The sequence below is a fragment of the Labeo rohita genome, chromosome 1, assembly GCF_022985175.1.
Source record: "Labeo rohita strain BAU-BD-2019 chromosome 1, IGBB_LRoh.1.0, whole genome shotgun sequence".
Classification (NCBI taxonomy): Eukaryota; Metazoa; Chordata; class Actinopteri; order Cypriniformes; family Cyprinidae; genus Labeo; species Labeo rohita.
The window spans coordinates 26,529,303-26,541,327 of NC_066869.1; the positions used below are offsets into that span (position 1 = coordinate 26,529,303).

At 39.6% G+C, this 12,025-nt stretch overlaps 1 protein-coding gene across 1 annotated transcript in view; it reads right to left on the reverse strand.

Annotated features, from left to right (window-relative positions):
• Positions 1 to 1,225: 1,225 nt before the first annotated feature.
• hhip (hedgehog interacting protein) overlaps positions 1,226 to 12,025 on the reverse strand; it is a 37,789-nt gene continuing 26,989 nt past the window's right edge. The window contains exons 12-13 of the mRNA XM_051111875.1: positions 3,800 to 3,948; positions 1,226 to 3,712 (exon numbers count right to left, since the gene is read on the reverse strand). Of these exons, the coding sequence (XP_050967832.1) occupies positions 3,516 to 3,712; positions 3,800 to 3,948 (346 nt within the window). The 3' untranslated portion in view covers positions 1,226 to 3,515. The remainder of the gene's footprint in view (positions 3,713 to 3,799; positions 3,949 to 12,025) is intronic.

Sequence of the window (12,025 nt, forward strand, 5' to 3'; positions counted from 1 at the left end):
GCCATTACCAACAGGATATAATGTGCCGTGCCACACTGCCAGAATTGTCAAAGAGTGGTTCAAGTAACATGATGGTGAATTTCTGTTAATACCTTGGCCTCCAAATTCACCCAGTCGAACATTTGTGGTTCGACTTGGAAAAGAGGGTTCTCGCTATATCACCATCACCATGCAACATACGGGAACTGGAGGACCTGCTGTTGACATTATGGTACCAGATACCCCTGACCTATCTGGGGTATCTGGTACCCAAGACAGGTGGTACCTATCGGCACCTCATCGAATCAATACTGTACCTGGCCACATTGCCGCTGTTTTGTGGGCTAAAGGAGGTCCTACAGGTTACTAGATAGGTGGTCATAATGTAATGGCTCATTGGTGTAAGCTGATGTAATCCAGATGCTACCTTATCTCATGATGAAAACGTACCTGTGGGATGTACCAATAATTAGATATCACTGCTGTTTCCAACAGAAATGAACACTAGAGGCAGTAAAACAGTGAACACTTGTAATCGTTTTCATACACAGTTGTGATTACAGCTTCATATGTTTTGCTTTCCAGTGTTGTGCTGAATTCTGACTGCTGCAAGATTACTACCCCAACAAGGAGTAATAATTTGGCAGGGGGTTGAAAATGGGCACAACACTGGACGAAACAAGCTTGCCCGGTAGCTCAGTCGGCACAGAATTGGACTTAGCATGTGGAATCCTTGGGTACAAATCGTGTGAAAAACATGACTCATGATGAAAGAACTGAAAGATGAGTGGTCACAAAACAAGCTAAAACGGCATGATTGCGATTGCAATTTTACATCACATTCGCTTATGTTAATACTATCGGGTAGGTTTAGGTATAGTGCTGATGGTACTTATACTTATTGTAAAATGAAGCATTAGCGTTATACCCAACAGACATTTCAAGTCAGAACTGTACAAAATGTACAAAAACAATTTCACTTAAAACATACCATATGTACATCCATCTGTTTCGTGTCCAAAAACCAAACACTCTTTTAGCACCACTCAGTGGACATTTTACATCAAATATGTAACGAAACGTATTTCGTATCTATTTTGTGGCGCTACATATTCCACAGGTACGTTTTTGTCATGAGATCAGGTTGTATAGATTTATGTAGTAAAACATTTATGAAAAACACTCATGGTGAGTTAAATCACACATCAGATCAAATTTTTGAGAGAAAAAAAAGTAGAGTCGTTCATTAAGTTCTCAAACATGCTATACACTTTAATAAACATATTGATATTTCTGAGAAGAACCCAAGATAAACCTAGTTATTTACAATAAATGACCATATTTCTTCACATACAACAGTAAAAACATTGTAGACAACTTAAATAACTTTAAGGCGTAACTACTTAAATAATAAAAGAATCAGGGTTACTCTATTCACATGACACCTTCCCAGCAGCTCCAATGCAGGTTTCACATTAAGTGCTAAAATTATAATGTAGATTTACAGCATGAATTCCTTACATGTAATGTAACAAAGAATGTTAAAATGCACTGAATAGAAAGTCATAAACATGTGGGGGTTGTTGTTGATATACTTGTCTTTGGGAGGAATAAGTGATTATACTAAAAACATTAAATACACCTGACTATTTCAGAGGGGACTGAAACCTTTCAATGAAAAGTATCACATCAGGGTACAATTTATGACCACTGATTACAAATTTCTAAAGTCTAAAGCTGAACAGAATCTGGTTCCATTTTAGACTAGTTTGAGTTATTCAAAGAAAAAAAAAATGATTTGATGAGGGAAAATTTCGATTTGAGTTATAGTGCATTTTGCTAATACATCTACTGGATAGCGCTCAACCAACAATTCGCTCTATAAAGCATCCATTTTTGGAGGGATACTGTGGAGTCTTAATGACAGACCATATTTAACATCCTCTTCTAGTCATTCATAAGCAGGTTGAAAAACAAAACTGGCTCTAAAAATTATAGCTTGTGCCTTGTTTCAGAGAAACATCACATAGTCGGAAATAAAGATCTATGTTTAATTTTTCTGTCAAAGCACTCTTGTAGTAAGAGAACAATGTTATAGCTTTAAATTAGACTTTTATAGATGTCATATCGTCAACAGAACTGTGTAAGTATCTAGTAAAATACATAAAATGAATTTACAGGCTTAATGCAAAACTGCTCCTCTCCCATATATTATTCCTTAAAAAAATAAACCCTCCTCTATTAGAACAATGGCAAATCTAAGTAGTACGCATCTCAGTACAGTACTATATGAAATGTACACCAGTCACCAGTCTTGTTCCCTTTTGTATATGACAAAACTGAGTATGGTTTGGTGTTTAGAAAAACAAAAAACAAAAAAATATGGAGAACATTAAATTGTGAGTCTCCCCATTGTGAGTCAAAGAATCTGTGAAAACATTGTAGTATTTGCTAAAATCACCTTATGAGGGTTTTCCATATGAAGACAAAACAAACTTCTGTGCTTGACATCACACAGGAAGAAGATATATGAACATTTTAAAATATGATAAGATATACAATTTGCAATGAAAGCAGCGTGCATGGTCATGAACAACTATAGGAAAATAATATAGCTGATACTGCAACTTTAACCAGAGCAGTTACCTCTTAAAGGGTTCTGTAGCTTCTCCGCAAACCAGTCATCTCCAACTAATGTATTAAATTAACGTAATCAAAGTGACTGTTCGAACATTCTTATAGGTTTACATTTCACTTGACGTTTTCATCTAAATGAAACAACCAATATTCAGTTTTGAATCTGCAGGATCCTCATTGATCGTTTCAGCAATTACATCAAGAAGATGGATGACGTTTGAGCAGATCTGTTTCTAAACTGCATGTAAACTGGCATCAAGTCCCATCATAATGATTCTCCAGTTATACACAGACCCGCTGGATAAGACTAAGTCTGTTGTATGGTTTTGCGGCTGTATTGACAGCTACTTCCCCAACCTGTGAATCCATGGCAGTGATTTTCTTTATGGTGCAGTTCAGTTTGGTAGACTGTACGTCTGACTTTGCTAAATGAGTGTTGCTATTCTTGACTCCCTAAATTCCCAATTAGTCCTGTAGTACTAACCGGCACCCATGTTGGAATTGGACCGAACATCCGAGTTGGTCTCATGTGGGGCTTCCAGTGCTCTGTGAGTCCCCTTGCAGGGACGCTTGACTTTACATATCATACCAGCAGTAAAACCAGGGAGCCCTGCGTGGGACCTCCAACATGCGACCCCTTCAGCTATGCGCCTTAAGGTTCCATTGGCCACCCTGTTATTGTTTTCCGTGTGTGTTTGTGCATAGGGGTGGGAGTGCAGATGGTGTAGGGGAGCATGGAGATCAAAGCCTGTGGCTCATGAAACAGTGGTGGGAGAGGAGGATCAGGTGAGGGGCAGTTGGAGATTGGGGATGGTGTCCTGAAAGCAAACTCTTGAAAGGCCTCCGTAACATTTAGTCTGCCAACCGGTGAAGAGCGTGTTATCATCCTGCTCTGCTTTTTATACAATATAACTGGTGAGGTCCAGCAGGTAAGACGTCATGTCAATGATGTGCTCCAGAATGCTGTCTTTCTCACCGTCCCCTCGCGTCCCTCGCTCTCCTTTCTCGCACTGGCTGCCAGAGAATCCCTCCTTGCAGAGACATTTGTTGGGCTCCACGCAGACCCCGCCGTTGCGACAGGCTGGTTCACATTTGGCTGCGAATGACAAACAGAAAATCCGTTGAGAGAATGGACAACTTTGAAATCAAAGACACAGATGAAGTGCTCTGATTGGCTCTGTACCTCGTAAGCAGAAGGGGCCCTCCCAGCCAGAACTGCAGCAGCACTTCCCAGTTGGTGTACAGTGGCCATTCTTGCATTCACGAGAACAAGCGGTGCTTAGCATCTCTGGATCCTCGACTGGTCGCCTGCACTCTTTAGGGACCTGTGGCCTGCATGAGTTAGAGAGCATTGATGGTCAACGAAAAGCCTGATTTTCTCACCATACACTCGCATGTTTTCCCTTTCAGATCACGAACGAAACACTTGCCAAGCATGCAGACGTGTATTAATCAGGCAAGTATTTCATAAACAAGCTTAAATTTGGAAAACTTGTTTAGAGACAAAAAGTCATTTTATCATGGGATGGTCACGCTAACTTTTGAAATATGAGCTGCGTCTCATTTTAGAGGGTCCTCTGGAGATCGCATTTGTAGCCTGCAAGCATCTTATTTAAGAAAAATAACTAATTAAAATTGACTGTCATTCTTTGTGAGGTGTAAAATACTGTAATTTCTTTCTTTGCAGTCTAACGGTTACTTTACTCAAATGCGTCCGCTGCCCACTGATGTATGTGGCCAATAAATACAACCTCCGGAATGAAATTTTTCCTGATAATTTACTCACCCCATGTCATCCAAGATGTTAATGTCTTTCTTTCTTCAGTCGAAAAGAAATTAAGGTTTTTGAGGAAACCTTTCCAGGATTTTTCTCCATATGGTGGACTTCAATGGGGATCAATGGGTTGAAGATCCAAACTGCAGTTTCAATGCAGCTTCAAAGGGCTCTACATGATCCCAGCTGAGGAATAAGGGTCTTATCTAGCAAAACAATCAGTCATTTTCTAAAAAAAATTACAAATTTATATACTACTTTTTAACCACAAATGGTTATAATGCACTAGCTCTGCAATGCGCTTTCGCAAATTTACGCATTTTGTAATCATGTTATAAAGTTCATGCGTGGTTAGTTCTTCGACTATGTCAAGTTCAAAAATGAAAAACTCTCAATTTCTCCTCCAACTTCAAAATTGTTCGACATTGTCCAAAATTGTTGTTTTACCTTTTTTTGTAAAGGGTGTTTGACTTTCTTTGCATGTTCGCTTTGTAAACACTGGGTTGGTACTTCCACTTACGTCATGGTGACCTTTCCAACGTGACTATGTAATGTGTGAAGTTAAGCTAGTGCAAGCTGAACTAACCACGCATGAACTTTACAACATGATTACAAAATGCGTGAATTTGCAAAAGCGCATTGCAGAGCTAGTGCATGATAACAATTTGTGGTTAAAAAGTATATATTTTTTTTTTTTTTTTTTAGATAAGACCCTTATTCCTCAGCTGGGATCGTGTAGAGCTCTTTGAAACTGCACTGAAACTGCAGTTTGGACCTTCAACCCATTGATCCCCATTGAAGTCCACTATATGGAAAAAAATCCTGGAAAGTTTTCGACTGAAGAAAGAAAGACATGAACATCTTGGATAACATGGGGTGAGTAAATTATCCGGAAATTTTTGTTCTGGAAGTAACCCTTTAATTAGGTTGTTAAGAGTACAAGTAAATATTCAACATAGTTCTTTTTAAAAAAAAAACAAGTAACTAACAAAATTTACTGTAGTGTGAAATTACTGTTTGTTCGCAGCTTATTATTTACAGGGTTAATTTCAAGCAACACGTTTATTTAGATTTCATCTGGCAGTCCATCTATTGCAAAAGTTCTGTAAATGTGAAAAAGATTCTACTTTCTATGAATAAAGACAAAAAGACAATTATTACTTCATTCTCACCCACATCTTTGCATTACATTACACCTACATTCAAGTGTGTGGGAATTTCCAGCACTATGAACAGTTTGTGCGTAATACCTACAATAACACATCAAAAATCGGGCTCTGTGTGGCGATGTCTGGAAACAATAATGCTTTTGTACGTAATGGATTTCAAATGCAAAACCTCAGTGTCAAACTAAGTGGTTTGTGATGAACCTGTCCTGAAGTTCAGCTCTCCAAACATTCTTATGCCTCACTCAGCTAAACACACTGCTTAATGAGCCAGGCAAATCTCTTCAAGGCTGTCTATTAGTGAGCAGCAGGGCTGTTGACATACCCAACAGGCCAGCACACACACAAACACACTGTAATTGGACTCCAGTGAAGCAGTAACTGTATGGGAAACAGGCTGGAGAGCTCTTGGTGAGTTCACATCCTGTGTATCTCACTAGAGGTGGCGTATGGGAAAGTTAGGTGGCCAATGATTCTGTGCTTAACGATGAGAGTTGTGGAAAGAATGGAGGTGGAATCTGAGCATTTAAAGCTGAAGTGTGTCATTTTTCCTATGTTAAAATACTGCACAGAGACTAATAACTAAGCAAGTAAGCCATTTTAAGCTTGACTTTTATGAAGAGTGAACATTTTGGGATTAGGCAAAATTGGGCACAAGCAATAGAGTGATTTTTATTTTTTTTTTTTTTTTGCAGTCCATAAGACCTTCGTTCATCTTCAGAACACAAATTAAGTTTTTATGAAATGCGAAAGCTTACTGACCCTGCATAGACAGCAACACAACTGACACATTCAAGGCCCAGAAAGGTAGTAAGGACATTGTTAAAATAGTCCATCAGTGGTTCAACCGTAATCTTATGAAGCTGCGAGAATACTTTTTGTGCACAAAGGAAACAAAAATAACAACTCTTCAACAATTTATTCTCTTCAGTGTCAGTATTTGACGAGTGTTCAAGAGAGTACTGATGTAGAATGTCCATCTCTCTTAAGGCCTGGACACACCAAGCCAACAGTGAGCGTCTGTCGAGCTAGTTTGTTTGGTGTTATCCAGATGTCGGGCCTCATCGGGTTCATTTCGGTGGCATCAGGGCCATCGGCAAGAGTGAGAATTTTGTTTGGATGTTCAGTTTAGCAAACGAGTGCCTGAGAAGGCGTTTTGTATATCTGCGTATATCTCGTATATCCTTGTTTCGGTTTCTCGTTCTGAATGACAAATATATACTATTGATAGCTGCTAATATAGACAGCTAATTCCTCTCACACGGGTGCAGAACATGCATGTTAGTTTGCAGTCTGCTGTAGTCTGAGGCTTTCATCGCTGCTAGTTCTTTGAAGTTGGCTTGTTGTGTCTCCATCTAAATCTTCAGACAAATTACGACAACTGTTTTAAGTACAGTGTGCGTCTTCTTTGTTTGTAAACAAGGCACAGCTCATCCGGGTTCTACGTCAGAACCAAGTCTTAAAAAGTGAAGCCATTTCGATCACCCCAGGTGGCTGGTCACAAAAAAAAAATTCCAAAGATGGTTTTTGTCATTTTATGTAGCTTTTATCACGCTGATGTAAGTTCAAGTGTTCGTTTTTTTAAAATAAGTTTGGTTTTAGTTATGTGATGCTATAAAAATGGGAGTGTGACATCATCATTGACAGTTGAGACAGTTGACAGCAGACAAAAATTGGTGCAGTCAGGCTAATTAGGGGCGTGTGCTTGCGATCGTCTCTGTGGGAGTGTGGGCGGGACGCAGCTCCACTTCGCTCTCTACTGTGCAGTCTCGAGTCCCGTGTTTACTACTGTGCAGACTCTGGTCCCAAATCAGCACAATATGTCCCAGCACCCTATTGGCGACTTCACTTTTCTTCAGTGGAAGAGAGTGAAAGTGTGTTGTCCATCTTTTTTTACAGTCTATGGTCAGAATGCCGGCTCCTGCGTCAGCAGCATCACACACATACGTTGTGGTTCTCTCATGAACACATGTCGAAGACTGACATGGAGAAGAAGAAATTGTGGCATAAAATCGTTATTTTTGTGTTCTTTGTTCACAAAAAGTGTCCTCGTAGCTTCATAACATTACGGTTGAAACACTGATGTCACATGGACTATTTCAATGATGTCCTTACTACCTTTCTGGGCATTGAACGTGTCAGTTGTGTTGCTGTCTGTGCAGGTTCAGAAAGCTTGCAGATTTTCACAGGATGTAAACTCTTAATATCTTAATTTGTGTTCCGAAGATAACGGGTTCGGAACAACAGGAGGGTGAGTAATTAATGACAGAATTTAAATTTTTGGGTGAACTATCCTAGTTTGTACATTACTTCTCATTACCAATTTACCGGCAAAATAACATCGCATCCAATTAACAACTGATGGGCATAACCAAGTCTCAGTTGTTGCTAAGAAGCTGGCAGGGATGCTTGCCTTCTAGGTTCACAAGGGTTCACAAATAAGTTTTATTCTGTCAGTATTTGTTGGAATTTGTTTAAAAAAAATCAGACCAACTGACGTTGGTAAAATGCCATCAGGTTTAACAAACTGATCAATGAAACCCAACAATCGTTGGATGTTGGTGCTTGTCAGCATTGTATGAACCAGCCTTGGGAGTGTCGATGTGAGAGAGTGGGATGTTGGACCTCAGAGTACCACTGACAGCTTCAGTGACTGATGGCAGGAATAGGGTGGTAACAAGGGAATTGTGGCAGGATGTGCTGGGGGGTCTAGTGGGGGTGCAGTTCCCATGCTCCCCTCAACTACTTTCAGCACCCATATCAGGTCTCCCTTGTCTCTCATCCACACTTTGGGGTTTTTTGTGTTGTTGTGACAGGCTGTTACGTTGTTAAAAAACAGAGAGAGACAGAAAAGATGAGGGACAGAAAGAAATAGAGATGGGTAGTGAAAAAGAAAAAGAGGGAGGGAGGGAAAGGAGAGAAAGAGGCGCTCCCTAGAGGATTGGACTAACACTGTTAATGACGTCGGGGTCAGCGGCGCTACTAAACAGTTTGTATTACTGGCAGGGTGGCCGTGAAAACAACACCTGCTGCCGTGGCACTTGACAAAGACAGCTGGGTCAACAGGCACTGTGGGAATGTATCAGCTCTGTGAGGCCACTTGCATAAAACACAGACTGATAAATTAAAAGAACGCCCCAGCTTATTAGTTTAAGACTGTCCTGTAGCTTGAATGGGAGGTTGAACACATCAGCTGCCCAACTTCTCTTTTTGTCCATCCACGGACTGTTTGGCACAACATGCCAGCCATGATCCCAGTTCCCGTTCTACATTACCTACCTAGGTAGGAATCATCAACACTGGGATTGAGAAATTTAAGAGCTGTGGATGTTTTTAGTGCTGTAAATGTGTGGAATTTGATTTAGACGTGTTAAGTGTAACAGTACTAGACACTTATTGGTAATTGAAAACATAATTATTAAGCCAAAATATTTCATAAATAGGGTGGGGGACTTGGTGAATGATGGGTGGTCCAATTCTGTGGAAATCTGTGGTGCTTTCAGTGGAATTGCGGAATGGGTAATGACTCCAGTAGCTCCGAGCTTTTCTTCGGGAGACAGTTTAATATCTCTTGGCTTAACTTGTTGGCTTTGATAGTAAGAAACAGTTGAGTTATTTGATGAAAGCAAGCACACGGGTAGAGGAGTGAAGGGCTGAGGGCTGCTCAACGAGCACAGCATAAAAAAACCTTCATCAAGGCACTCTGTGTGACTCCTCTGTCCTTTTTGTCATCTCTCTCTTTTGTTAGCACCTCTTTGTGGTTACATTGTATCAAAAAATTTACTGTGTATTGTAGCTGTAGGCCTTTCAGTGCCACCCCTAAGGGTCTTTGTCAAGGGGAGGAACACGGTTGTGAGCAGGAGAGATTTAGGACAGGCCGTGAAATAAAGGAGGCTTGTGAGAGATGGGGACCAGGAGAATGTGAGCACTTTTTAAAGTGTTTATATATCAGCTCTTGACACGCACACTTAAGCCTAGAAGAATTTGCAACTTCCATATCGCTACAGAAAAGTGCATCTAAAGAGCCTATTCAACACATTCAGCCAAAATCCAAAGTCATGGAAGATATGCGGTTATATTTGTTTTCTTTCTGACATATTTTTAAGTCTATGGTTCAAAAATGTAGGGAGTGAATAAAAGTCACTTCAGAAGTGACACTCAACCACAACTCTACATCTATTTAGGTGACAAAACAATGAGGAAAGTGTTTCTGAGATGTGTTCTTCAAACATTTATTGGTTTCTATTGACATGTTTGGATGTTGTCATTCAGCTGTCAGAACAGGCTGTATAGGCCAAAAGAATTGCTATGAAATTCTTGTTTCTGGTAGCTTACATGAGGTGAACTTTATTTGCTGAGCTAAATTTTGCTTACAAGGAGTGTGCCTACTGAGATAACAAACATTTCAACATTTCATATACTGGATCAGTTAAAAAAACTGAATGGGACTTAGGATGTGCGTCAGTTTGTGTTTAATATTACTGAAAAACCAAATTATAAATAGTTCGGTTACTGGCATCTTCGCACTTATTGCCACCGGCCAATAAACAATCCTACAATTTCTCTCTTGTTCACATCGGACATTGATACGTGTACATTTCAGAGTGCGGTGGCTTATTTATTATTTTACATTAACAGACTGCTAAACAAACTCGGATGAGTGCAGTCATCCCGGTGAGGTTTACTGCAACATCTCAAACATTTGACTTTCATGTGATATGATACTCTATGATATATTTTACGCACTCACCCCTACCCGCCCAAATACTCAATGTGGCAGATCATATTCCAAACACAACAAAGGTATTTTGAAGCCCTCAAACCTAGCCAGAACGCAAAGGTTAAAAGGTGCGGGAAAGATGTAAATGTAGATACTAGAAATGTAAATGCTGGACCACCCCACTTGACAGTGCTAGTCACTCAGAAATGTTACATCAGCTCTTTTATTTGGTAATTAGATCACGAAAAGTGACATGATATATAAAACAGTGAACCCAACACCACAGGTCCGACAGACTAAACAACCCCAATCAATGGTGGAAAAAATTGTTCTTTGGAAAAATGCAGCAATGCCAGAAAACATAAATAAAGTAAGTTTGAGGGGCCTTGTTTAGCAGACTCATGGAAACATCTGTGGTAATTAATAGCATTAGACTTGGGTGGCACTGTCGTCACCTGGGTATACAGTGCGTCACAAAAATAGTCAGACCTTCAAGCAATTTTCTCTCAATCTTTGCTGAAATCCTACATGCAAATATTGGTGTCTGTGACAACAGCATTTCATTGTTTGCATACTGATTCAATACATATTTTTAAAGCAGAAGTTAATTTCCAGAATGAAAATGTTGAAGTTTTTGAGGAAAACTTTCCAGGATTTTCCTTGGTTTAGTGGACTTCAGTGGTGGCCAACTGGTTGAAGGTCCAAACTGCTGTTTTAATGCTGCTTCAAAGGGCTCTACACGATCCCAGATGAGGAAAAAGGGTTTTATCTAGCGAAACGATCTGTCATTTTCTAAGAAAAATACAAATTTATATACCTTTTAACCACAAATGCTTGTATTCACGCATTACGTAATCACATAGCGAGGCGTAGGCGAAAGTTCCGACCCAGTGTTTGTAAAGCGGACACGCAAAGAAAGTTAAACACCCTTTACAAAAAAGGTAAAATAATGTCAGACAATTTTGAAGTTGGAGGGGAAGTTGAGATGGAGTTTTTTGACCTACCCTACCTTTTTAAACCGAAGTACACAGACGAAGAACTAACCGCGCATGACTTTTCCAAAGTGATTACGAAATACATGAAGATGCACATTGTCGAGCTAGTGCAAGATAAGCATTTGTGGTTAAAAAGTATATTATTATATTTTTTTTTTAACAAAATGATCAATCGTTTCGCTAGATAAGACCCTTATTCCTCAGCTGGGATTGTGTTGAGCCTTTTGAAGCTAAATTGAAACTGCAATTTGGACCTTTAACCCGTTGATCCTAATTGAAGTCCAACTATAGGGAGAAAAATCCTGGAATGTTTTCCTCAAAACCTTAATTTCTTTGCCAGTGAAGAAAGAAAGACATGAACATCTTGGATGAGATGGGGGTGAGCAAATTATCAGGAAATTTTCATTCTGGAACTTTTCCGTCAAAAGGAATTTTGTTTTGTTTTTTTACAGTAATGACAGTCTCTATTTATTGCATGTGATATTGGCTGGAATATGGAAGATATGCAGTTATATTTGTTTTCTTTCTGACATATCTTTAAGTCCCTGGTTCAAAAATGTAGGGAGTGAATAAAAGTCACTTCAGAAGTGACACTCAACCACAACTCTACATCTATTTTGGTGACAAAACAATGAGGAAAGTGTTTCTCAGATGTGTTCTTCAAACATTTATTGGTTTCTATTGATATGTGTGGATGTTGTCATTCAGCTGTCAGAACAGGCTGTATAGGCCAAAAGAATTGCAAAAGAAGTCC